The sequence below is a fragment of the Argiope bruennichi genome, chromosome 7 (genome assembly GCF_947563725.1).
Source record: "Argiope bruennichi chromosome 7, qqArgBrue1.1, whole genome shotgun sequence".
Classification (NCBI taxonomy): Eukaryota; Metazoa; Arthropoda; class Arachnida; order Araneae; family Araneidae; genus Argiope; species Argiope bruennichi.
The window spans coordinates 32,676,356-32,702,879 of record NC_079157.1 but is presented as its reverse complement, the minus strand read 5'-3'; the positions used below and the strand labels follow the sequence as shown (position 1 = coordinate 32,702,879).

At 26.9% G+C, this 26,524-nt stretch overlaps 1 protein-coding gene across 1 annotated transcript; it reads left to right on the top strand.

The window, feature by feature from the left end:
* The first annotated feature begins 6,106 nt into the window (after positions 1 to 6,106).
* LOC129976146 (phosphoglucomutase-1-like) lies at positions 6,107 to 25,422 on the top strand. The gene is made up of 10 exons (XM_056089570.1): positions 6,107 to 6,570; positions 9,636 to 9,798; positions 11,883 to 12,143; positions 14,080 to 14,270; positions 14,519 to 14,673; positions 16,499 to 16,630; positions 17,772 to 17,891; positions 20,080 to 20,263; positions 22,983 to 23,117; positions 25,046 to 25,422. Exons 1-10 carry the CDS (start codon positions 6,322 to 6,324, stop codon positions 25,133 to 25,135), a joined length of 1,680 nt encoding a protein of 559 aa, XP_055945545.1. The 5' UTR covers positions 6,107 to 6,321; the 3' UTR covers positions 25,136 to 25,422.
* The last annotated feature ends 1,102 nt before the right edge of the window (positions 25,423 to 26,524 follow it).

Here is a 26,524-nt window from a genome sequence, read left to right as displayed (position 1 = left end):
CACCTGCTCTTCGTTTGCATAAACTTTATGCATAGTTGAACAATAACTGAAAATTGCATAAAAATCGTAACTGCCTACATGATCTAAAATCGAATTGCACATTGTCTTATTTAGTAATGCAACTTCATTGACTGTTGATTTCAACATTAAATTTGTACTGCACAATTAACTTGTATTGTATGAGTGCGTCAAATTATAGATTAACAAGATAGAAATGTACTGACAAAAAAATAAGGATAAGTACATTCATTCGATATTCCAAATTTAGTATTTTGTAATGTACTTAATATCTTATTAGACTCGGCTTAGATTCCATTAAAAAAAAATCTAAATGAAATAATATCAAAAAACAAAAATTCGTAACGATATTGCCAAAGAATATAAAAATATGAGCATAATCTCCATTTTTTAAATCATCTAACAACGGATGGAAATGTTATGATAATGAGGATCTGCTTTTTTAGAAACAGTTGACGAAACAATGAAAATGATATGAATATTATTACAAAAACGCAGAGTAATGTTGAAAATTATGACAAAATTATGAAAATTATGACAATGAAAATTATGAAGTTGACCCTACTGTCAAAATATAGAAGAAAATGGCAGAACTAATTTGGAAATCATTTAGAAGATAATTTAAAAATCATTAAGATAAATTTTTAAAATGGAGTAAAAATTACTTTTTATGCAGTAATATGTTTAGCTGCTTTGTGAATAAAACACTAATATCTCGTTTTAATTTTTCATTATTAAAATGTTTTTTAATTCCCTCGAATGGGCCCATTTTCATTTTTCAAAATATATTTGTGCTAAATCTGGTAGCTCTTAGCCGAACAAGGTCTTACCTGCAATGTGCCAACAGACATATAAAAAGAACTTTGTTATTACAGTATAGAATAATTACACAAAATTACTCCGTCCGTTTACTCATAAGCATACGGATTTAGTTTGAATGAACGGACCACCGTGACAGCACTGGAGAGGACTAAGGTTAAGTCCTAAGGGCCGTCACCGACCATGATACAATCCTCAACATCAGAAGCACATCCCATTATCTGTAGGCAGTAGTCGCCTCGCCCTTCTCTATTTCTGTACCACACAGATATAGAGATGCATTATCCACGATTTTTTGAATAACAAATAATTTTGCTATTGTTATTTTTAAATATTTGTTCCAAATATCTGTTATTTCAATCATATTATTAATTAAAAATTATTACTTAATATTAAATATAAAATTTATTAATTGTAATTAATACTTAATTTACTAATTTAAGTAACGTGTGATTGAATTAATTTATCTATTTCAGCTTACTTCTTAAATTTGATTTTTTTCAAAACTATTTATTTAATTTTTTTTTTATTGTAGTAAACCATTTTTTGAAATATTTGAATTAAATATATATGTCATTTCTTTAAATGGCTTACTTTAGTTCTAAATTCTACCAATAGATGGCGCCAGCAGTAAACGGAATACATGCAAAGTCACAGGCAATTATAAAGGATATGCATGGAATAGTGCATCATCAAATGTGAATATCGGAAAGTCAAGGATACTCTCATGAAGTGGAGCGGCGACTTCACACTTTCCAGTGAAGTCACTGCTCCGGTAAATTTCAGTGATATCGTATCGATTATTACTTTCAATCGTGATCCAAAACCAGTAATCGAAATATCACCAGTATGATCGTATCAAGGATTTGAATCACACCCCTCTTTGAAAAGTATTGATCACTGGTATTTGTGACTTTTTGATATTGATTACGTAATAACCGCTCGTAAAATATTCTTCATCCCTACACGGATATACCGTATCACTTCCATCATGCTCGAATCTTTTCATCTTCATTTCAGATGTGCCCTTGGGTAGGAGTTACGGTAAAGAATAAGTAAACTTCTAAGATAATTACAGATTTCTTTTTCCTGAGTTTGCAAAATTGGAAAAAAAAAATCACTTGATAAAAAGTTAATGAAACAATGAAGATGCTTTAAATCTCAGAGCAACAATGAAATATATTAGTAAAAATTGAAAAAAAAAAATGTAAGTTGTCAAGATTTAGAAAAATGTCGCTCAACAACAAAAAAAAAAACTGATATCTCAAAAAGATTTTTTCCAATTTTAAAACATTGTAAAAGTATATTTCGTTAAAAAAAATTAAGAAAGCTATTAAAAAAAACGCAGCAATTTCAATTAATTTTTAATCTATTAAAAAAAATTAAAAATCACTCTGTGATGCACATTTCTACCCTCTAAAATATATCTCTGCCAAATTTTAGTACTCTAAGTTAAATATTGTACATTGTAATGCGCTTAGAAACAAACACACATTCTCATTTATTATTTATAGAGATAATAAATTCCTATCAATTACTGTTCTGTAAGTGTTATAACTATCCTGTTCAGTTATTATTTTCATAAATTTTCTAAAAGCAAGTATTTGTATTCTGTAGAAATGTTCAGTCATTTGTATTTACTGCATTAAATAACAATTTCTAGGAGGAATAAAAAACAAATTTTCAAAATAATCTCGGTGAAATGAAACCCAATCAGTAAATGTGTTTTTAAAAAAAACCATTGAAGCACAAGCTCAAGTTAAGCGTCTAAAGGATATGAATGTGAAAGTTGAAACATGTGATCAATAGGTTACCTGAATAAGTTGTTAATGTGGCAATGTTCATTGGGAAAAGAATAGTAACAGTAACATTAATAGAATTTAGAAGAATAAGAAGCATGATTTATTAATTTAATGCAACAGTTTTTAAAAATGCATTTTTATTAATGTACTAAAAAAGTAAATCGTTTTCTTTTAATAATTTTCTGCTTTTTATTTTCTCGTCGTATACGAGGACAAAATATTGTAATCGTTAGAAAGTTCCAAATCGAGATTTTGTCAAATCTCCCCGTGTCAGACCTTTCTGAGACAGAAAAACATGTTTTTTTGAAGCCCTTTCTATCTAACTTTGTCTGTGAAAACAATAACTCAAAAATGCGTTGAGCTAGATGGATGAAATTCGGTATGCCATCCTTACACCACATTTGCAGTTTTACATCAAATTCGGAACAAAATCCATTCAGAAGATGTCTGGCTGTCCAAATATAAATTAACATGATAACTACAAAACGAAGAGAGCTAGATTAATAACATTTGATAGACAGATATAAGATTAAGTGTATATATCTTTCAAAAGGGAACCAAATCTGTTAAGTAATTGGCCGTCTGTTTGTCAGTTTGTATTTTCGCAAGCATGTGAACGCGAAAGAACTAAAGGGCAATGACACAAGTACATAAAATTTGGCATGCGTTGTTGTGATTACAATTGTTGTTCTGAATCTAATTTCGGTTTTAATCGGTACTTTTAATCATAATACACATTCGGTTTCCTGGTATTATTTTAACTGCATGCCAGCGTTTAATCGTCAACAATTGTATTCAACAAAAGTTTTCGTTGTCTTTTAAAAATTTATATTATTTAGTTAATGCTAGGTAATCATGTCTAATAACAAAAAAAGCAATATGGATTGCTCCAGAAAGTATTATTACTAGTTTTCCAAATACATTTGTTGTTTTGTGATGGATTCAAGGTGAATTTATGTCAAGAAACTGTTTCTATTGTTAAAAATGAAATGTCATTAGTTTCTTATATTTAAACCGAAATTGATTATTATCAATAATATCATGCTATACCATTGTACTCCTCATTGATTTTTGGTTTAAAAAATACATGTCTTTAGATTGAAAATCAATTTCCATATCAGCATTTATTATATATTTTTTATTTCCAATTTCATTGCTACATGAATGTTTCACTTTTTTTTTTTTTTTCTATTTCTTTAACATATCGATTTTGAATCGTAAAATTTTGCAAAAGTATAAAAGTATTTCTTCCAATTCTTTATATCCTATTTAACTTATATATATTATGACCTTATTCTTGTTTATTAAATTTTGTGCATTGTATGCTTTTGTTTTATTTTATGATATTCATTTAATGTAATTTTTATCAATATAACTTTAGCATTTTAAAATAATTCCAGAAAAGTTCTGCTTTAAAAGTATATTGCTCAACATTATGTTTTTATTGGTGATTAAAAAAAACTGTTCTTTAGTATCTAGGATGTTTCTGTTGAATAAAACTGATTTCATCATTTACTTTGACATTCTTGTAATGCTATGTTTATATTCATAGTGTCTAAAAAAAATGCTGATAAAAAGGTTTTGAGTTTTTTTTAATAGATGAGTACATTGAAACATCCATTTTATCATATTTTTTCAAATAATTATCATATGTATTTTATCTATGTTTTTTTGTAAGTATAAATAAAAATTATGAAAGTATTATTTTGTTTGTTTGTCCATTAATGATTTCTACCAATTAAAATGAAATAACTGATTCATAAGTTGAATCGATTAAAAATTGGTATCTATACTTTTATATTTCATAATTTGAAATTATAAACATAATTTATTTAAAATATACAAATTTGAGTTTCATGTTCTTTCCTCTGAGCAAACTAAAACATCAAAGTCTCAATTTTAATAAAAATCATTGAATAAGAAAAAAAGTAATAATTTTATAAGTAAGCTTCAAAATCTTAACTTATCTAAGAGTAATAATTACTTTTAAAAAATATATTCATAAAATTCAACATTAAATAACATTTAAATAATATGTAAAAATGTAACTTTTCAAAAACACTGCCATTTATCAAAATATATCTTTTGGATAAAAAAAAAAAGGATATGGGGAAGTAAAGAATAAAATAGCACCAAATTAATTAAAAAGCGATATTAATTAATTATGCAAAAACAATAATTACATTGAAAATACTAATTAATATTTTAATATAAGAAATAAAATTACATTACTACGAAAATGTGGAGAAAATAATTCAAAATATTAATTTTTTTTTTTAAAAAAAAATCAAAAGTTTTTAATAATTATTCGGCTACCGTGACGCTCAACTTCAATGCTTTCATCAACGTTATCGGCAGACATCCCGACATGCGCAGAACGGTTGAAAATTGAACAGAAGCGGTTTGCTTGGTACCTGTCACGTGATCATGAATTGACCCCATTGGAAATTCTTTCGTAACTGTTAATTCCAATGGCAAGCAGATAAAAATGCACAAGAAAGTACGAGAAAGTTTCAAGAAAACCATTCTCGCTGATTAATTTTCGATTTGCAATTTACTACTGGAAACATTAAAAATCATTTTTTTTTTCTTAATTTCACTATCAAATAGAGTAATTACTGTTCATCAACGGGTTCTGAGCGTGACCTCCGACTTTATTTGGCGATTTTAAAATTACATCATGCTACACTTCGTTTCAATATCATCTATCAGCTCTATGGAGACTACAACATTTCTACGATTTTATCTCATTAAGGGATGAGACGCGGAGCGATAAGCGCAGTTCCGGTATCCACCTTTGATCTTGGATTTCCCCCATTAGATACTTTTTAGTTCATTTTTTTTTTTTTTTTTCACGTGTGTGCGAGTGTTGTGTTATTTCTGACCGCATTTTATTTTAACTCCAAAATTTCGCATTGATATGGCTAATTCAAGTGGTATAAAAGCTTTCAGGAGTGGTGCGAAGAAAATTTTACATAATATCATTAAATATTGTGACCAAGAAGCAAAAAACGGGGAATTAAAATATTGCCGAACAAAATTTAATGACATATAAAAAGCATTTTAATATAAAAAAGATCATTACTATTTTGCAAAAAAGTATTTACCAGATTTTTAGAACAGAAATTTTGCATTTATTCTTCATAATTTAATGTTTATTCCCCTTATATTAAATAAATGCTCTGAAATATTTTACTGTGCATTGATACATGTCTCCTTCTGTATTATTAATTGTCTGTAATCTTTACGTCTCATAAAATCGCGAGTCTTCAATGTTATAAAGGTAGTGAAAATTAAAAACTGGCAAAACTCATAATTTAAGCTAGAAAAGCTTTTTTTAGGAAAATAAGCGCATAATTTAAACTAGAAATTATACTAATACTTTAGTTGCTCTGCAAAATGGGCAGCACACACAACATTTCTGTGATTCCGGAACTAAATGTATTTCAGAAAGTCGTCTTGGCAACAGGTCAACATTTCTGAAAAGTGACCTTCATTCGAATTTGTTTTTCTGCTTTTATCAACTTCAAAGCCAAAGTCTTCTTTTCTAAAGCCGTTGTTGCACTTGTACCTCTTAAATTATACAATAGATTCTGGGTGGATTCACAATTTGAAGTCAAACAAATCCTTCTTTCTCTACTTTCAATCGTTTCTTTGAAATTTTAGTACAGCAGACGACAGGATGCCGCAATCATTGAAAAGTGTCACTGTTCCCACATCTCCTTTTGAAGGGCAAAAACCCGGTACTAGTGGACTGCGAAAGAAAGTAAAAGTATTCAAGCAGGACAATTATACGGAAAACTTTGTGCAATGTATTTTGACAGCGATGGGCGACAAACTGAAAGGATCCTATTTGGCAGTCGGAGGAGACGGAAGATATTATGTCAAGGAAGCAGTGCAGAAAATCATTAAGATTTGTGCTGCCAACAAGGTCTGTTTTCATTTATTTTATACCCTCTTTATTATACCCCTATTATTATAATGCAAGATGTTCAATATCTTTTGTTGCTCTTTTGTTGTTTGTTACTCTTTTTCTTCCGGAAATTACACATGTCCTACCAGAAAAATATGTTCCTTTGTGTATAGATTCCATGTGGGATGGATCGATTGTTTGCTTCTGAAGGAAAATGAATATGGAATCTCAATCGGCGATATGCTTCATTTAGTCTCTTCGGTAAAACTAAAAAACACAGTACAGATTTTTTGACAGTCTCTGCCAAACAGTAAAAAACTTGCTATATATTAACTAAAGTATGCAGTTAGTATACCAGTTGTGTTAATTTATGGCCTTTAAAAACTTACATTTTGATGATTGTGCCATATTTATTAGTTTAGAAGTGTATAATTGGGTTTGATGTACTTTCAACTTGCATTTGAGGAAGCTAATTCTTAATTTCTTCACTGTGTAGTTTATTTTATTTTATTTTTTATCAAATTCAGTGACACCTTCTATTTGGAGATGGGAAGTGTCAAAATTGATAGATAGGAATAAAGATTTAGATATAGATAAGAGATATTTCAAGATTTATATTTGTGATATATACAGTGGCTTAAACAATTGAGAGCACACCTTACTTTTACTTGATAAATCCTACGTTCAATATAAATAATACATTACCAAGAAAAACAAAATGTTTTTATTTTTAAGCATGGCAAATGGTTTAATTTAAAGCAAAAATAAAGAACAATCAACAAAAAAAACTTCTAAATTGAAAAGTTTCAAAAACATTTGAAATAAAAATATGCAGATTTTTGCCTCAAAAAATCGAGAAAATGCCAATGAAATTTTTGTAATATCTTGCATACAAATGAAGATCAATGTTGCATGTCCTTTGACTTTTATAATGGCCTCTAAATGTTGTGGTACCGATTCGACCAACTTTTTGTAGTAGCTGAAGATATTTTACCCCATTCTTCTTGCAGCACTTGTTTTAAATTGGTTTTGCTTTTAATTTTGTGTTTTTGAACCACTATTTCAAGTGTGGCCCACAGATTTTTAATGACATTGATGTTGGGGGAGTGTGGTAATGTGTGCAACTGCTGTTTACAATGAAAAAGACACCACATTTTGATGTTACAAGCAGTGTGTTTCGGGTCGTTGTCATGCTTGAAAATAAATTTCCATTCAAAACCAAACTTTTAGCATTCTTCTTTATGCCGTTGCAAAGTAAATCCTAGTCCATGGACATATGGTTCATAAAGCCATCTATAAAAACTAAATTTCCGACCCCGAAGGAACCATATTACCCGAAATCATGACGGAGTCACCATCATGTTTAACAGTGGAATGTAAATTTTTTTTGGACCCAAAGCAGTATTGGGCTTTCTCCATATGGTGCGATGGCATCACTGCCAAAATTGTTGAATTTACTTTCATCACTAAGTATTACTTTCTTCCAAAAGTTATTGGTCTTCAATTGATGAGTTTTTGCAAACTCCAAATGCTTTTTCTGACTTTCAGGGGTGTTTGTGCTCCGGGGAAACCCCGGAATTCCGGGGATTTTGAACTTCGATACCCGGAAATTCCGGGGATCGTCGTTCAAAAGGAAGTAGGAATAATAATGAATTATTTATTTTGATCTGGGTAATTTTGTTTGCTTTGAAAGCAGAAAACGCAAGGTCAGTGTCTGTGGTGAAAACTTTTCCTTTCTTTCTCCAAAGGCAGTGATAATGCGTGAAAAGGGGGAAAAAACTTCTTTTTTGTTCTTTCCTTATTGCGAGTTATGACTCATTCCCCCGGTTCTCGGACATTCTCTTCTGGATTCTTTTCGGCAAGTAGGCGCGGCAGAAAAAAAAAGGGAGAGACTTCGTTCGACCAGATGTGCGATCACGTGACCTGGGTTCAAAGGTCTTAATTTTTCAAAAAAAGTAATTCATTGAACTTTTATAATTAGGTCATTCAATACTTCATAATTGTAATTTTTCATTTCTCCCCCCCCCCCTTCTCGAAACTCCAAAATGTCGGTAGTAAGTCCGTAAAAGTTTCAGGGGATTTTTTGGGGTCCCACAAACACCCCTGGACTTTGCAAGTTGATGAATAGTTTCTTTCTAGCAACTCGACTTTTATTTCCATCTTGTCTAATTACATTTCGCACAGTTTCAGCACATACACTTCTGCCTATAATTTGAGAAGTTTCTGCAGCAAGTTTTGATAGTACTTACTTTAGGATCAATCTTGATTTCTTTCAAAATGTTTCTTTTTGCAACATGACTCAGAATACCTTTCCTTCCTCTTCCATATTTATTTTCAATCTGTCTATCATTTTTTAATTTTACAATGATTTTCTGAACACAAGTGGGGTTTCTACCAACAATTTCAACTATTTCATGATAATATTTTTCTTTTTTAAATAAAATTAATATGAATTTCCTTAATATCAATACTGGTTTCTCTTCAAAGGCGCATTTTCCAATTAAAATTTTGGCTTTAAGATCATCTAACAAACTTAATCACACAAAATGATTGTTGAAAAGGTTTAAGATAAGATTATGCAAAATTAGATTAAAGTAGCAGTCAAGTAAAAAATATTTAATAATGGTTAAAAATGTGCGAACATTCTCACATTTTGTTTTCTCTGTTTTCTCAATTTTTTTAGGCAAAACTCTGCATCTGTCTTTTTAAAATGCTTCTGAAACTTTTCAGTTAAGAAATTTTTCGTTGATTGTTCTTTGTTTTTATTTTAAATTAAACCATTTATGTGTAAAAATAGAAAGATGTTTGTATTTCTTGGTAATGTGTTATTTATAATGAAATTTGGATTTATCAAGTAAAAGTAAGGTGTGCTCTCAATTGGTTGAGCCACTGTAAAAATATTCTATGTCATTTTTGTATAAAATGATAATACTTGTGAATGACTTAATTTTACTTTGTTCTTTAATGAAATATTATTATATTCATGAGTGGTATTCAATGACCACAGTTAAATGTTTATTTATTGTTTCTGTTGTTAAAAACACTTATCAATCTTATAAGATATTGATAAATTTTCTTTTTAGGTGAAAAAACTAGTTGTTGCTCAAAATGGAATCATGTCCACTCCTGCCGTATCTTGTTTAATCCGAAAGAAAGGATGTGATGGAGGTATCATTTTAACTGCCAGCCACAACCCTGGTGGTGAAAATGAAGACTTTGGAATTAAATTTAATATTTCTAATGGGGGTATGTAATATTATTGAATTTTATAAAACTTTATTTTTCAGTTTTTTTTCAAATAAAGGTTTTTTAAAAAAATATTTTTTAGTGATTAAATTTATCTCATACTATTTTTTAAAAAATGCTTATTTTATTGTATTTTACTTCTCTTCAGATTCACGCTTATTTAAAATGAGAAAATTATAAGGGTCCTTTGCAATGTTGGCTTATGCTTCTTATGACTTCTCCCACCTGCTACTTTATAATATTATTATTGATAAGAAAAGTGGGGTATGGAAATGTTTACTTTATTGCATATTATTTATCATGATTTTTTTCTGCATTGTTTTTATTTTTTTGATGCTAAATAAATAACATGCCATGGTTTGTTAGAAATAGTGGCCATTTAAAAAGCTTCCTACAAGAATCTTCAAAAAATTGGATAAAAGAGATAATGCTGCTATTAAAGAAATTAAAACATATGTATACAAGTCACTCAGAAAAAAAAGAAGGAAAAAACAAAAGCAGACTCAGATAATCACTGTATTATTAATTCTCTTGTGACTTGATGCCGTACTACACCAACATGATTTTGTATGAAAGAGAATATACCAATAGATCTTATTAAGTAAGCATTACAAATGCTTTTGCAAATTTTTTCTTTTTTGTTTTTCATAACTAGTATCTAAATAGGTTCATATAAAGTACCCATTTATGTTCATAAAGATATTTTCATATTTAATAAGTACTTGAATTATTATTTCACTTTATTTCATACCAGAGATTAAGAACCTATATATTTAAATACTCCATGAGTCCACTGCACTTATTGTTAGATATCTTCCATTTGAAATTTGTATTATTATATAAAAAATTTAATTTCTATGAAAGCATGTTTAAATTTCAAACTAACCTTACAAAAAAGTTTATACTGATAGAAAAGTTGACTTTTCAAAAGGTTTGATTCTTTTATTCTCTTTTTTACATTAATAAGAATCAATTGTCATTTTTTAATATAATAATTATCATGTAGAATCATCCAAATGTATCATCTTATTCCAAATTTAGTGTTTAATGTTTTGATGTGGTTGAATTGTTTCTATAGCATAGAAGTTTAGAAAGTAGAGTGCTGACTCAAATATCTTCTTTTCTAACCATATCTCAAATATTTGAGGTTTATCTTTTTAACTCTTATGTAAGCAAAGAAGGGAATTTTATCAAACTTTAATTAAATAAACATCCTATTTCGTTTATTAAAGTTTTTCTGTTATTATCTAATAGCCGGCTTATAGCATCAGTTTTTTTTTTTATTTAGTTTTTAGTTTTTTTCTAAATGGCTCTTTCTACTTATTGAAATTTTCTGTGGTCCTTTATTCTGGGAATATACCAAAATTTTTGTGTCAGTTTAGTAATTAGTTATTGGCAAGTATCTCAACTATTACGAACTATTCTGTTGATTATTTTCTGATTAAGTTAGTACAGTAAGACTTACTTTGGAATGTATCTGCGATAGCTAGTGTTTGAATTTAATATCCATTTGTTTTCAAATTTTTCATGTAGTTTAACAGGAATAATTTTTTTGCAGTAATCAATAATTCAATATATTTTGTTATGAAATTTGAATTATATCTATTCAAATACTTTTGATTTTATAGCGTATAGTTATTTTTATATTCTGTAGATAATGTATATAGAAATTTTAATAATATGATCTTCATCCAAAAATTATTAAGAACATTGGTACTTGTTGAAATTTATGGCCTCTCTAATAAATTGCCAAAAAATTAAAAACATTACTAACCAAAATTGCCGCAAATAAATCACCAACAAATGAAACTTTATTGTGACCGCGTTAGGTAATTCTTTGTATCTTATTTAAAGCAGAACTTTGTATAATCTTAAATCGTCACGTAAACTGGGAAGGGAAGCTGTGAATATCACCAAGTCCCAAAATAGTTCAGGATTTTTTCTATATAATTTCTGTACATTCGAATTTCTTAAGTTTTTTTAATATTTTAATACATATCCAGTTAATTTAAGAGGAAATGCATTCACAATCCATGACTATATTATTATATTGTTACAGTACAGTTTTATTCTTTTTAAAATAGGCCCAGCTCCAGATGGTTGTACCAATAGTATCTACAAACTTTCAACTGAAATAAAAGAGTATTATATTTGTCCTGACTTAGAATGTGATATTTCCAAAATTGGAATAAATGACTATTTAATAGAAAATGAACCATTCAGAGTTGAAATTATTGATTCTGTTGATGATTATTTGGAGCTTATGAAAGAAATCTTTGATTTTCCTGCCCTCAAATCACATATATCTAGTGGGTTCAAAGTTCTTATCAACTGTATGCATGGAGGTAAGTTTAACTTTACTGAAAAGGTAAAATTATGTATGTTTTTATTTTGTTGATACAAATTTGATTGATGGAACTCTTTGCTCCCTTCTTATCATAAATATTATCAACCACTATTTATTCTCAACTAAATAGTGGTTATTTATGTATATACCCGATTGAATGATAAGACATTGCATTTATATTTGCTTCCAATTCAATCTCATTGAATGAATAATTTAAATTAATATTTGTATTGTATGTTAGCATTGGGGGACTTGACTTTCTTCGACAATGACCAAATCCTTATATACTATAAAAGAAAGTAGATTTCAATTCAATGTATAAAGATTTGGTACATAAAATATATGAAAATCTGGTATAAAAAGCATGAAGATTTGGCACATAAAACCCTAAGATATTAACAATATCATTTTTCAAGTATCATGAATATATATTTTCTTAAAAGCCTTTGTTTATACAAACAAATTGCCAAAATTTACCAGTTTTGGCAATTTAATATATAGTCTATTATATATATACACTATTAGCACTTTTGAACATATTTTGCAATATTTTGTGAACCAATAGCACTGTTGAAATGATGGAAGTGATTTTAAAAAAATCTTAGAAATATATTATTACACTGTTTTAACCCTTTAAAATTCTCCACTCATTGAAATCTAGTTCTTTAAAAATCCAAAATGGTCAAAAAGTAAAGAAGAATGAAGATTAGCATTCTCTCCCCTACATGTATGAGGTTCTTGTATAGTTATGTATCTAATATTCAAATCCTTATTAATGCAAAAGAATTATAAGCAAATTATGATAATAATATATAATTTCACGAGAAGTTCCATTTTCCACTGTTGTTTGTGCTAATAACTTGTAGTTTACTAAAAAACAAATATGATACAGAAACATAACTTAGAATTTAATGAGACATGCAGATACCATTTTAAAATAATCACTGCATCATAAAAATTTTAATAATTTAAATGTTTTTTTTAATTTAAAAGGTTTATTAATCTAGATAATTCATTATGAACAATTCAGCATGCTTAAAGAATTTTTTAATTTATTTAAACTCAAATAAATTCATTTGCAGATTGATCTGCTCAGATTTATATTAGTGTCTGAAAAAGATTTAAGTTTTTGATCTAAAAACTCAAGATATATGTAAGTATGTAGAAAATAAAGTTATTTCTAAAGTAAATATAATATTACTAAAAATTTCAGAATGACAGAGGAGCACAAGCAGTAACACAGGTAAATATTTAATTGCAAAAGATATTCTTGTGCTAACTCATATTTGCTACAAATATTGTAGATATAGTGCTAAGAGTTACAAAATTAAAATCTCTCATTTCCCTTTCAAATATCTCAAGGGTGGCACTTTGTAGTTGAGGAAGAGAAGCTTCCGATGTAGTGGCTAGTTTTTGCTTACCTGGTGGGTACAGAGAAAGGTGGGAGCGTTGGCTTCTCCCATTGATATACTTCCCAAAGGAAGGATCGTACCATGGCTGGCAGTGGCCCTTAGGACTCAACTGCAATTCCGACCTGTGTTTCTGTCACAGTGGTCTGGTGCTTCAGATATGTCCTTGTGCCTTCTGCTGTGTTTGGAGTAGCCAATTTAAAGTTTCCCTTTCAAATTCCTTTTACAAGCCTAGAATTCTTATTAAACACAAAATATAAATGCTACAAAACATATGTAGAATTTTAATGAATTGGAAAATACCTTATATTTTCTAATTAATGGGAGCTTTTAATAATTTCTTTTAAGAAATTGTTTTTTGACTTAAGAGTACATCAAAGACAAACTTCAAATTAAAGATTTTTTTTTTATATAAAATAATCATTTATCTAATTATCTTTTTAATTAAGAATGTTTCAAGTTCTGGCAGAAAAAAATGAACTATGAATGCTAAGCATTTTGAACTTTTTTTTTCCCCTTCCTTAGTTACTGGACCTTATGCTAAACGAATTTTTGTCTCTGAACTTGGGGCCGATGCTAACAGTGTTGTGAATGGAGTACCATTAGAAGATTTTGGTGGCCATCATCCAGATCCTAACCTAACATATGCTGCTGATTTAGTTGAAGCTATGAAAAAAGGTGATTTTGATCTAGGAGCTGCATTTGATGGTGATGGTGTAAGTTTGTAATATTTAATAGATGATCATAGGAATGCATGACATTATTAATTAATAAAAGTAACATTGATAAATAATAACATAAAATGAAATTCATCATTACTGATGTAGTTATGAGGTTTGTTTTGTTCAAATAATTTGAGACGTAATCTATTTTTATTGTCTAATACATGTCATAAACTGTATTTCTACTATTTTTCTTTGTTATATGCTTTTCATTTTGAAAACAAATTTTATTTATTTTACAGGATCGTAATATGATTTTGGGCAAAAAAGCATTTTTTGTGTGTCCATCAGATTCCTTGGCTGTCTTAGCTAATAATTTAGAATGCATTCCATATTTCAAAAAAAGTGGAGTGAAAGGCTATGCTAGGAGCATGCCAACTGCAGGAGCTGTCGACAGGTATAGGATTGTTATTTATTTTATTTTATTTTTTTATAAATGCTGATAATGTAATAATTTCTGTTTATCTGTGTGCTTGAAATTATTTCCTAATCATATATTTTTAAATTTCACAATAATTTTTTAATTGTTCACAGTTTCTCCACACACCTTGGAATAAATGCTTTATCAACTAAATTTTTATTAAATTTCTTTTGAAGCTATCTAAGCTCTGAATGCATTTCCACAATCTCATTTTCCTGCTATTTTCTTATTCTGTGGTGTAATTCAGTGGTCATGGATTTAATAAAGAACTCTTAATAATTGCTATTGTTCAATTCTTTAACTATAAAAAAAAGGAGTAAAGATGTGATTTCCAGTTACCTTACTTTTGTGCTTTCTTTCTCCGTGAAAACATTTCAAATATATAAAACACTTATTTTCTTAATTACTAATAATTTTATTATGCAACAGTGTTAAAAATAATTAGATAATGAATGGAAAGTCTTCAGAACATAGAATGTTATATATTTTCATTTCATCCAAATTGCCAACCTTTAATATTGGCAATGATTATTTATTGTTTATTGGTTAAAATTTATTATTAAAAATTAAAAATCGTCTGGTTAAAATGTTCATTTATTATCTTTTAAATGCCATGAAATTTGATTCCACAGAAACAAATTCATGAGATTTTTTTTTCTGTATAATATATTTGATAATAAATCTTGATCATAGTAGTATCAAATATTAGTTAATAATAATATGAATCATTCTATTCAAGATAAAAATTACAGGTTAGACAAAAAAAAAATTAGTTTATAAAATTGCAGTGTTATCTTAACTATATCTGTGTTATTTCATATAATAAATCAACTTCTTAATTATAGTAAAACTTTTTGTAACCTAATCATTGTATGTATTAGTATATACTTGTATGAAAAATTTTGTAAAAAAATATAAAAGTTGAGCGAACAATAATTCTTTTTAAGTCTCATAAAATATAAATAATTATTTTTTCAAATAGTATGTACCTTGTAAGAGTATTCAATTTCCTTTTTGATTTATAAATATATTAGCTGCTGTACCCACAGATTTATCTTCATTTATTTGTTCTTTATGTAGATAAGGAGAAAAAAAAATAATAAAACATATTTTTAGCTACTGCAAGACCATCAACTATAATTTCTTATTCTAAAGGTTTCAGGTAAATAGCACTTTTGCCCCAAATTTGGCATATATATATATATATATATATAGAGAGAGAGAGAGAGAGAATGTTCATTACAAGTATGTGTAAAAAGTAAATATGATTGAACAGAAAAATGGATTTAATATTTTGATTTAAAAAAATAGAATTTATGCAAATTTTGCTTTTTTTAAACTTTAAAGAATTGATTAAAAATTAATAAAAAAATGTTAAAAAATAAAATTAGTAAAATGTAAAAATATTTCTCTGATCATGTGCTTTGAAGTTATGACAGGAAAATGTAATATCACTTCACCCTATGTCACTTGTATTAGATACATAGAAAGGTTTTGTTACTTTAATTGGCCCTTTCAGGTCCTAAAGAATATATGCTCATTTTTTTTTTTTTTTTAATCCTTCCATGGCTGTAGAATTTTTTGTGAATCAAACAAATAGATATTTATGTATATAAATTAAAATGCAATTTCAGATTTCATTACCTTCAGTAAAATGCAAGACAGTTCAATATATAATAACATTGAGAAGGAATATAAAAAGAAAAATCTGGTATTGATGCTTATATTGTAAGAATAAGTTGTATTGGTTAAAACATTGTTTAACAAATAGTGTATGATAATTTTTAATTTTATTTTATAGAGTGGCTGAAGTAACTGGCAAGAAGATTTATGAAACTCCAACTGGATGGAAGTATTTTGGAAACCTTATGGATGCTGGAATGTTATCACTATGTGGTGAAGAAAGTTTTGGAACTGGATCAGATCATATCAGGTATTCAATTTTTATATATTTCTTATATGGAAAATAAAAAAAGGATGGATAACAAATTTAAAATTTTCATTTTCCTCCTTTCGTTTATTCTTCATTATTAAATTGTAACAAAAATGTATATGAAGCCTTGCAAATGGTGGAAAATATGGTATCATAAAAAAAAATTATTCATTCTGCTTCATTTATTAAATATTTTTACAGATGCATTAAATTCAGTGCTTTGCTCAGCAAATGAATGGAGCTGAATATTAGAAATACTCTGGAGATGTTTTGCCATCACAATTAAAAGTGCATCGCATTCAGTCAGAGGAAAGAAAATATAAATGAAATAAAGAAATGGACTTCAAACAAAATGTTTAATCGAGCGCAAAAATAGCTTAACCATCTTGAGATAAGTAATCATGGTAAGATGGTTTTAGATTAATTAGAGAATTCTTGACAAGCACATCAAAATTGTGTCAGTTATCTAAAAACTTTTTTAAAAACTGCTATTCTGGATGGATACCAGAAATGGTAACAAATGGTTTTTAGAGATTGCATAAAAATTGGTGACAAATTGTCTCAAAATATTCAATTTTGATGACCATACATTAATTTTAAATCTAGTTGCATCATTATGACTTCCCTATGGAAATTGATATTCATATTTTTCAAAACGATTTATAAAAAATTACCCTTGTATTATCTGAAGTCTTGAAAAATTATCTTTTTAATGATATCAATTTCATTTCTATACAATTTCCTCTTTTGAAAGAAATAATAATCTTAATTCTATTTGATATACTGTCAGAAAAATTTTTTTAAAATTCTATGAAGGAATTCAAACTTTACATCACAACATTCAATTACATGGTTTTAGCAATTATTAACTCAGTAGTAGGATTTTCACTTGTGCTTTTATTTTGTAATATATATATTTTTTAATCTGAAGTATACTGATTGGATTCATGTTTTTCAGTTATATCGAGTAATAAATTAATGATGTAATAACCTAAAAAGTCGATAAACTGGGTGAACGAATTGGTCGCCAAAGTCGGCTAGTTTATTCAATGATCAAATGTAGATATGATCTATAGTTTTTGAAATTTGATATGGAAGTCTTTATAGAAGCTAATTCTGTTTTGCTCTATTTTTTATACAGGGAAAAAGATGGCATCTGGGCTGTCCTTGCTTGGCTATCAGTTCTTGCAAATAAGAAGATGAGTGTTGAACAAATCCTTTTGGAGCATTGGCAAAAATTTGGACGTAACTTTTTTACAAGGTATAATTTTATTAAAATGTTCATGTTTAAAAAAATATAATTTATTGCAGCATGCTTCAATTTGATATTCCATGAGTGTAATTTAAAGATATAATAACATACATGATTCAAATTTATTTCAATTTAATTTTTTTGCATCTCGTAGAAAAATTGCTTTAAAAAAATTAAGTTTAATTTGAATAGCTAATAACTTTATATCAACATTCAAAGTGTTAGTTGCACATCCAATATTAATTATATGACATGCGATCTTTTGTACTTTTAATGACAATATGCAGTTTTAGCATCTGTATAATGGAAATAAAATATGTTTAATTTTTTTATTTAACTTTCTTATACTGAAAATGCAATTTTTTCAGGGTTAATTTTGAATTTTGTAATTTATTTTAAATTTTATATGTTTTGTACAAGTAAATCTGAAAATTTATAAATATATTATTGTTGTAACAAATTCTAAAATCATTACACAAATAATACAAAAGTAATCTTTCAGTTTTTTTAAGAATTGTAGAACTATTTTAAATTAATATAAATTTTTACTTTATTATATAAATTGCATTATTCAATTGATTTAAAAGCAAAGCCTTGTTCTGTCATGATGAAATCATCTATTAAAAATATATGAAGAAATTGGCTTTTAAAAATAATTTTAATTTATCATGGAATATAAAAAAATGTGATTAATTTTATGTAAATATGATATGGCGAATCTGAACACTTGTTTTCTATTTGACTGAGAATTAAATTGACCTAATGTTCACTGTGTGAATGCAAAATAAGTTTTCAAAATTTGCTAATATTTAAAACCTATATGCTATTGTTTAACATTTGAAAAAGAATAAACTTATTGTTATTATTTTCTTTGACAATTCATGAAGACTTCAGAATTTTAAAATTGACTGACAGTTTTGGTTAGATTTTCCCTTACTCTGTGTTATTTCTAGTTTCTTCTGAATTTTAATTGTTGCCTTTTAAATATTTGTATTTATGAAAATCTACACTGTATAGAAATCATTACAATTGCACATAAATTATTAAATATTTGCCTTTTGAATTTGTAATTAATTAGATGATACTCTTTTAATACTTTTTAATTTTTAACTCCTGTATCAGAGTACATCTAATAAAAAATAATAGTTGGTAAAGTCCTTATTACAACAATGTTAAAATTCAGAATGAAAAGATGACTTCTTTTCTTGTGCAAGTTATAAATTGATGATTTCTGATATTTTAAAAATTTAATGCACAATACTGTTATCTTACAAATAATTCACTTACTATCAGTTGATTTTCAGCAAAAACTGACATTATGCAAAATATTTTTCTGTTATATATATATTAACATAGGTATAAATAAAGTTATAAATCTGTACCTTCTCGCTCAATAACTATATATATACATATATATATAGTTATTTAGAGAGAAAGTACAGATTTAAAATATTTATTTCCAATGAATGGCAATACATAGAAACCATATGATACATCAGTGAATACAGGACTATTCAAAGTTTCATTTTTTACATTTAAATAATCCCCGTATAAAATCATTACTATTATTTGTGTCCAGTAAAATGGTAATGCCCCCCAAAAAATCATTTTGTGTACTGCATTATGCAAAAAGTGAATTTATTGTTGCATTTTAACTTGCATTTTCTTTGTAAGTGAAACAAGTATCTTGTCATAGACAGATTTACTGTTAATATAAGAAATTTGATGTAGATAATTGCATATAGAGAAGGAAAAACTCTGGTCATCCTTGCTTGACAGATGTTTAATCTATGTTTCATGCATTAAGCATATTTGAACTGCATTGAGTTTAATAACCTGGGTATAATTATTCACATGTGACAGGAGATAAACTTGATTTGATGTCTGTTGCATAATAAAATGAATTATATAAAAAACTTAAAAATGCCTGCAATATTAATCTTTGATGGTATAGATTTAATTTTGATAGAACTTCTCAAGTAAAATAAATTGCTTTAATTGTTTTTTCTGAGTTTAAACTGAGTTCTTATTCATTTTTTATGAATAATTTTAAACAGTAAAACAACTAAATGGTTTTATAAGTTTTAAAATCATACAGTGTGAATGAAATTGAAATGTTTGTTGTAATTCTGTTTTATGAAAAGAAATTCCTTTTTATTTTAATAATATGCATGAAAAACAAGCTTAATATTTCTAGGTATGATTATGAAAATTGCGATGCTGAGCCTTGCAACAAGATGATTGCTGAACTGGAAGGAGTGATGCAAAGTCAAAAATTAATTAAAAAATCATTCACATCATTAAATAAAACTTACATTGTGTCAAACATGGACAATTTTGAATATACTGACCCTGTGGATAAAAGTGTTGCTTCCAAGCAAGTAAGCTATTATAAATAAATAGGACACTTTGAATAATTGAATTTTATTTTAAAAAGTGTATTTGATTTCATATATTTCCCTTTTTACTTCCTTTTAATCCATAAGTTTTTTTAGACAATTTTTTTGAAAACTTTTCCAGGTTTCAACTATACTTCTGTTAAAAAAAAAAAAAAAAAAAGATTAATTGCAAAAATCATGATTTTTTTTTTGATAGATTATCTTCTTTTTTGTGAATTATTTGTTTTAAAAATAGTAATTGGACATTGCATTTCCTGGTCGTTTTGTTCACCAATCCTTAAGAATCACTTTGTGATTCTTTTTATATCAGTATGTCATCGTACTCGCTGTTTCACTCTCACCATATAATTAAACACTTTTGCTTCTAATAAAAAGATTAAAATCCATCCATTATTAAGAATAAAGTTATTTTTTTAAATTGTATGAATTGCTAACATTAATTTTTCATCAATTATTAAAAACTGAATCATCAGTTTCTAAAATTAAAATTAGCAATACAAGTAAATGTCAAATATATATATATATAATATAATTTTAAGGTATTTTAAAATCAAAATTGATTTTATTTCTTTTTCTTTATTTTAATAAGATTTATTTCACCAAAATTGGTCAACATAATAATAACATTGAAATAATCTCATCAATCAATTTTGATATACTACATCTTGACACAAAATCCATATTACTTTTATATACATATTAATAATACATATTACATATATATACAATAATACATATTACATATATATACAATAATACATATTCATAATACATATAAATATTATAAATACATATTACATATATACACAACTAGCCGCCTTTGGCGACCAGCCGGTTCACCAATCTTAATGTTCATTAAAATTTTAATAATTAAATATTTTATGCAATTCCTACTTTAATAGATTCTTCAGCAAAATATTTTAAAACTTCAAATTTTGATAGTCATATAATTCACTCATAATATTATAAAGGCCTTCAGTCATAACGTGATATGTATCTCTCTAATTTTCTGTTACCACTCGTAGAATTTATGCTTTAAATTAAAGTGTAAAGGATTAATCTGCAATTAATATAATAATATTTTTTACTGAAACAAAGCATTTTTTTTAATAATATGATTACTGATTTCTACGCCAGTTGGGGTAACGCTGTGCAGATTATACATTTTTAATTTATTTTATTCTGTGTTATTTTAATTCAAAAGTACTTCAGAGTTACTGAGCGTTTAAACTTTATGGGCACTAAAGAATATTTTTCTTAATTTATATAATATCTCAAGAATTTGTCAACAACATTTTCTCAGATTCATCATGAACAGATCGATTAATGAACAATGTTTCATTTTAAATGCATTAAACACTAAGAAAATAAAATGAATCGTTTAAAATAATCGGTCTAAAAGAGGTTTAAAAAACTACTTAAAAAACGATGTGCTTAAAACTATAAGCATATACAAAAAAATATATAACTAACATAAATACAATTTACTTACAAAAGCATGCAACTAACCTAAAAATAATTTAAATCATCCGTTGAAAGTGGTTGTCATGACAACGATCAGAACAATGCGCATGCGTGAATTTTCTTCGCCAGTTAGGTAACGCAAATGCGTGAATTTTTCTACGCCAGTTGGGGTAACGCTATGCAGATTATACATTTTTAATTTCCTTTATTCTGTGTTATTTTAATTCAAAAGTACTTCAGAATGAATCTGAAACATGGATTAATTAACAATGTTTAATTTTAAATGCATAAAACATTAAGAAAATAAACAGAATCGTTTAAAATAATCCGCCGAAAAATATTAACCCTACCCTCATTACTGTTGGGAGAAAAAGCCTTACTCATTTGGCGGTGGGGAAAATGGAAGATTATTTTGGCGGAAAAGTTGGCGGTGTGGAAAATGGAAGATTTTTTTGGCGGGAAAGTTAGTTTTTTATTAATAATTAAAATTCTAATTAAAATTTCAAAAAAAGGGACCCCAGGTGCACATTCCCGACCTCTAAGGTATACATGTACCAAATTTGATAGCTGTATGTCAAATGACTTGGCCTGTAGAGCGCCAACACACAGACACACACACACACATTGAGCTTTATTATAAGTATATAGATAATACATATTCATAATACATATACATATTATAAATACATATTAATAATAATAAGGCTTTCTGCTTGATTAGCTATTCTTCAAAATTGCAAAATTAATTGAATTTTATTAACTGAATTGAAATTTAGCAATATTCCTATATTTAGAAAATGTTGTTCTATACACATTTAACACTTCTTTTTGTTTATTCTGACAGGATCTTCTTATGAATGATTCTTTAACTTTTTCATTTGCCCTAAATTCTCATTTTCAATGATTTCAGTTTATAATCAGAACTATTCAACTTACTTTTTCATATTATTTATCTAATAAAATTAGTAAATTCATCCTAATTTTTCATCTATATTATTATTTTATACATATAGGTGGTTTGTTTGGTTTTTGCAAATACGTTTTTAAAAATTTAAATGCAATAAAACAAAACATCTTTTAATAATACCATAATATTTATAACAAATATTTATGTTGATTTTGTATTGATTGATATGTATTGTTGATTGATATGTATTTGCATTTATGTTGATTCTTTATTATAATTTATAAACACAAAAAACATAAAAATGTTATTATTATTGCTCTTTTTTTATAGGGACTTCGAATCCTATTTGATGATGGTTCTCGAATTGTTTTAAGATTGAGTGGAACTGGAAGCAGTGGTGCTACTGTTCGTTTGTACATTGACAGCTATGAGAAAGATGCTGAAAAAATAAAGCAACCTGCTCAAGTAATTACATTATTCATTAACTTTATTAGAACTTTTTTATAAACTTTCTTTTTCCATTTGTTAGCTTTATATTTCTTATCATTTTATTAGTTCTACATTCTAGTAATTTTCATTTGTCTTCTTTTTTAAAAGTATTATAAATCTAAAAGCAGATTTGTATTATTTGGCTTCTGTTGGTTGATTTCTTTTTTATTTCTTAATTATATTTTAAAGTTTATGATATGAATAAATTTTACAATTCATAATAATAATACATAGGAATCTTCTCTAATTGTAACTCAGTGGCTAATTTGTAAGCCATTAAATATTGATGCATGCTTCCAGTTAAAAAATGCTTTACATGATATAAAAAATTATATTTTATGCTGGTTAAATCAAAATGCACCGCTGAGAAAAATCGTCTAAATTTTAAACCACAAATTATCTCTTTTGACTAAAACTGAACCAAATTATGAAATTTAGAACTTTATTAATTTAATTTAATGAACAGTTGCTTAGAACATGCATTGCCTGTTGTTTAGCTGATCCTGCTCAAGGTGGCTATTGAAATCATTTAACATAATATAGTATATTTTTAAATCTCTTTGCAAAATATAGTTGGTTGAGGTTCAATTCTATCCCCAAATAATGCCACTTTGGTCATTGGAGAAAATTGAGATGTTTTAAGAAAATACTGATGGATAAGTTGAAGCATCAGAAGGCATTAGATAGAAATAAGATGATTCACCCAATACTTCATATAAAACTTGACCTAATAATTGTTAAATATTTCTAGGCTGAGTTATGGAAATCTATAAGTAGGGATTTTTTTTTTTTTTTTTTTTTTTTTTTTGATTCTCAAATTGAATTTTCAACATCTATGACTAATATTGAGTCTTTGGTTAGTAATATCTCTTTTTAATTAAGATTTTTTTGGGGGAGGGGATGGTTTCCACAAAACGAGACCAGTGAAAAATTGGATATAAAGACAATAGATCAATAGACTGAGGATATAAAGACAATAGATCAAAAATATCATATTATATATACATATATATAAGAAAATATAATTAGCTATTATAGAAGCATATCTTTATTGCTGGAATTTCTAGTGCAAAATCTTTTCTGCACATGAAACAAAATCATTTAAGTGTTTTCCCATAAGTTTAATTCAACAACTTATTTAATTTGTATATTGATTACTCTTTAAGATTAAATTCATTTATTGTATTGATTTAATTTTATTATTGTTTTATGTTTAAAGCAATTCCAATGATATTCATTTAAGAGTTGTGTACAATATTACTGAAATTTAATTTCAAAATTAAATTATCATTTTATGTAAAAAACTAGAACTGGTCATACAAAATACAATTCCAAATTTGGAATCATTACCATGAAATTATCCCAAAATCACTGATGTAATAAAAGCATTATGATAAAATATGCGATTTCTATTTTCACATAAATTTTATAGCATAGTCAATTTTCTGTAATATTATTTGTTAAACTTTATTTCTTAAATTAAAATTAAGCAATTTTTTATTTCAGTTTTTTCAGTTTAATTGTAAACTGTATGTAATCAGCCAAGTTTCCTTATATCTACTGATCGTAATTTGATTTGAGTAATTGGAATTCTATTGTATATTCATATTAACACATTCATCTTTTGAAAATATTGTAAAGAATGTATTTAACTTTTTAAAACTGAGTGAACTGAATAAGGTTCAGTAGTTACATATCTGAAACTTTTATAAATATGTAGATAAATAATTCATTTTAAAGGGCAGGAGTTTTCTACTTGCAAAATAAGTTTTTAAAAATTCCTGCCATAATGATGTCTTAACTTTTATCTCTCTTATTTATGTTATATAGTTTTATGTAAACTTAATAAAACTAATTTAAACATAATCTCTAAGTATATATATAAATATTTTTTCTCCTTGCAGGAAGTATTGAAGCCTTTAATCAACATAGCATTGGAGATCACAAAAATTAAAGAGTTTACCGGACGAGATGATCCTACTGTTATTACATAAATACTTCATGTATATAAAACTGTCTACTTTTTTTGTTTTGTTATTACGAATTACAAACTATTAAAAATGGAATTACTTGTTGACTGTTATATTTTTAAAATTTACTGTAGGATTGTTTATAGAATTTCTAAATTTGTTATTTTAAATTTTGTCAAAAAATATGTATTTTAAATTTACCAAATATATTACAGATATATGTTATTGAAAATTCCATTAATGTGTTCATTTCTTTCCTTTTTAAACAGATTTATATGATGGTGCTCAAATAAAGTGTGTATTCATATCTTTATTGGTCTTATTTCTCTCTCATCTGTACTGATATTTAACTTAAATACAATCTGTTGCTATGAAACATCAATTGCTTTAACACAAAATTGTTCTGTAAAGCTTTTTGGCATTGGATAATGCTTTATTAAGTTTGCATAGTATCATTTTTCTTTATATTTTTAGATTTTTGAATGTAATATATGTTTTTGTCTTTGATTTGGGCTTTTAAATCAATAAAATCTATTACTTTGCCTAAAATTGAAAATAAAAATTTTCTGCATTAAAAGTTTGGATTATCAATTTTACTGTATAACTCAGTGTTCAGTTCAAATCGGATTGCATTGAAAATATGATTTATAACCTGATTTCTATCATGGATAGAAATAATTACTCTTCATTTAAAGTAAAACTGTAAGAAAAATAAATAACTGTGTGGCACAATTCAAATATTTTAAACAAATTTATATATTTTAAACATTTTTATAATCTGTCATTGAAGTCAACAGGGTTTTAAAAGCGTTCTGTTCAGAAAAAGCATTTGTTATCCTATTAAACTTCAAGAATGATGGCAATAAGAATTTGAGGTATAGTTTGAAGTTTTTATAGTGCCATTTCTATTGTAATAAAACTGACTTGCATACTGAATATCAGATATTTATTGTTAACAAAATACAATAAAAGTACACCTAGATGAAATGAATCTTTTTATGAGTTCTGTCTCTGGAATTCGTTTGTATTCTTTGATTTTTCTTATAGATATTGACACATAAATACTTTTGAACCACTTTACTTAATGTCTTGTAAATCAGCACCATGTTCTTATTTGAATCTAGTAGTGCAGAGTTTGTTTGTTCGTTTTTTAGAATTTTTATTATAAAAATATTTTTTACCACTCTTCAAGGAAAAAGAGAACTTCACCAAAGTTCTACATAAATGTCTTTGTCCTCTTATTAGATATGTCATAAAATTCTAATTGTGTTGTCAAAATAATTGAAGTAGTGACTAGGAGGCAAAGGTTGAGTACAGATACTTCGTCATGAGGATAAAACATTAGTGTGTTTTATTACTGTTTTTTTTTTTTAAGTGAAATGTTCCGATTAAGGGTATGGGGACTAATGTCAT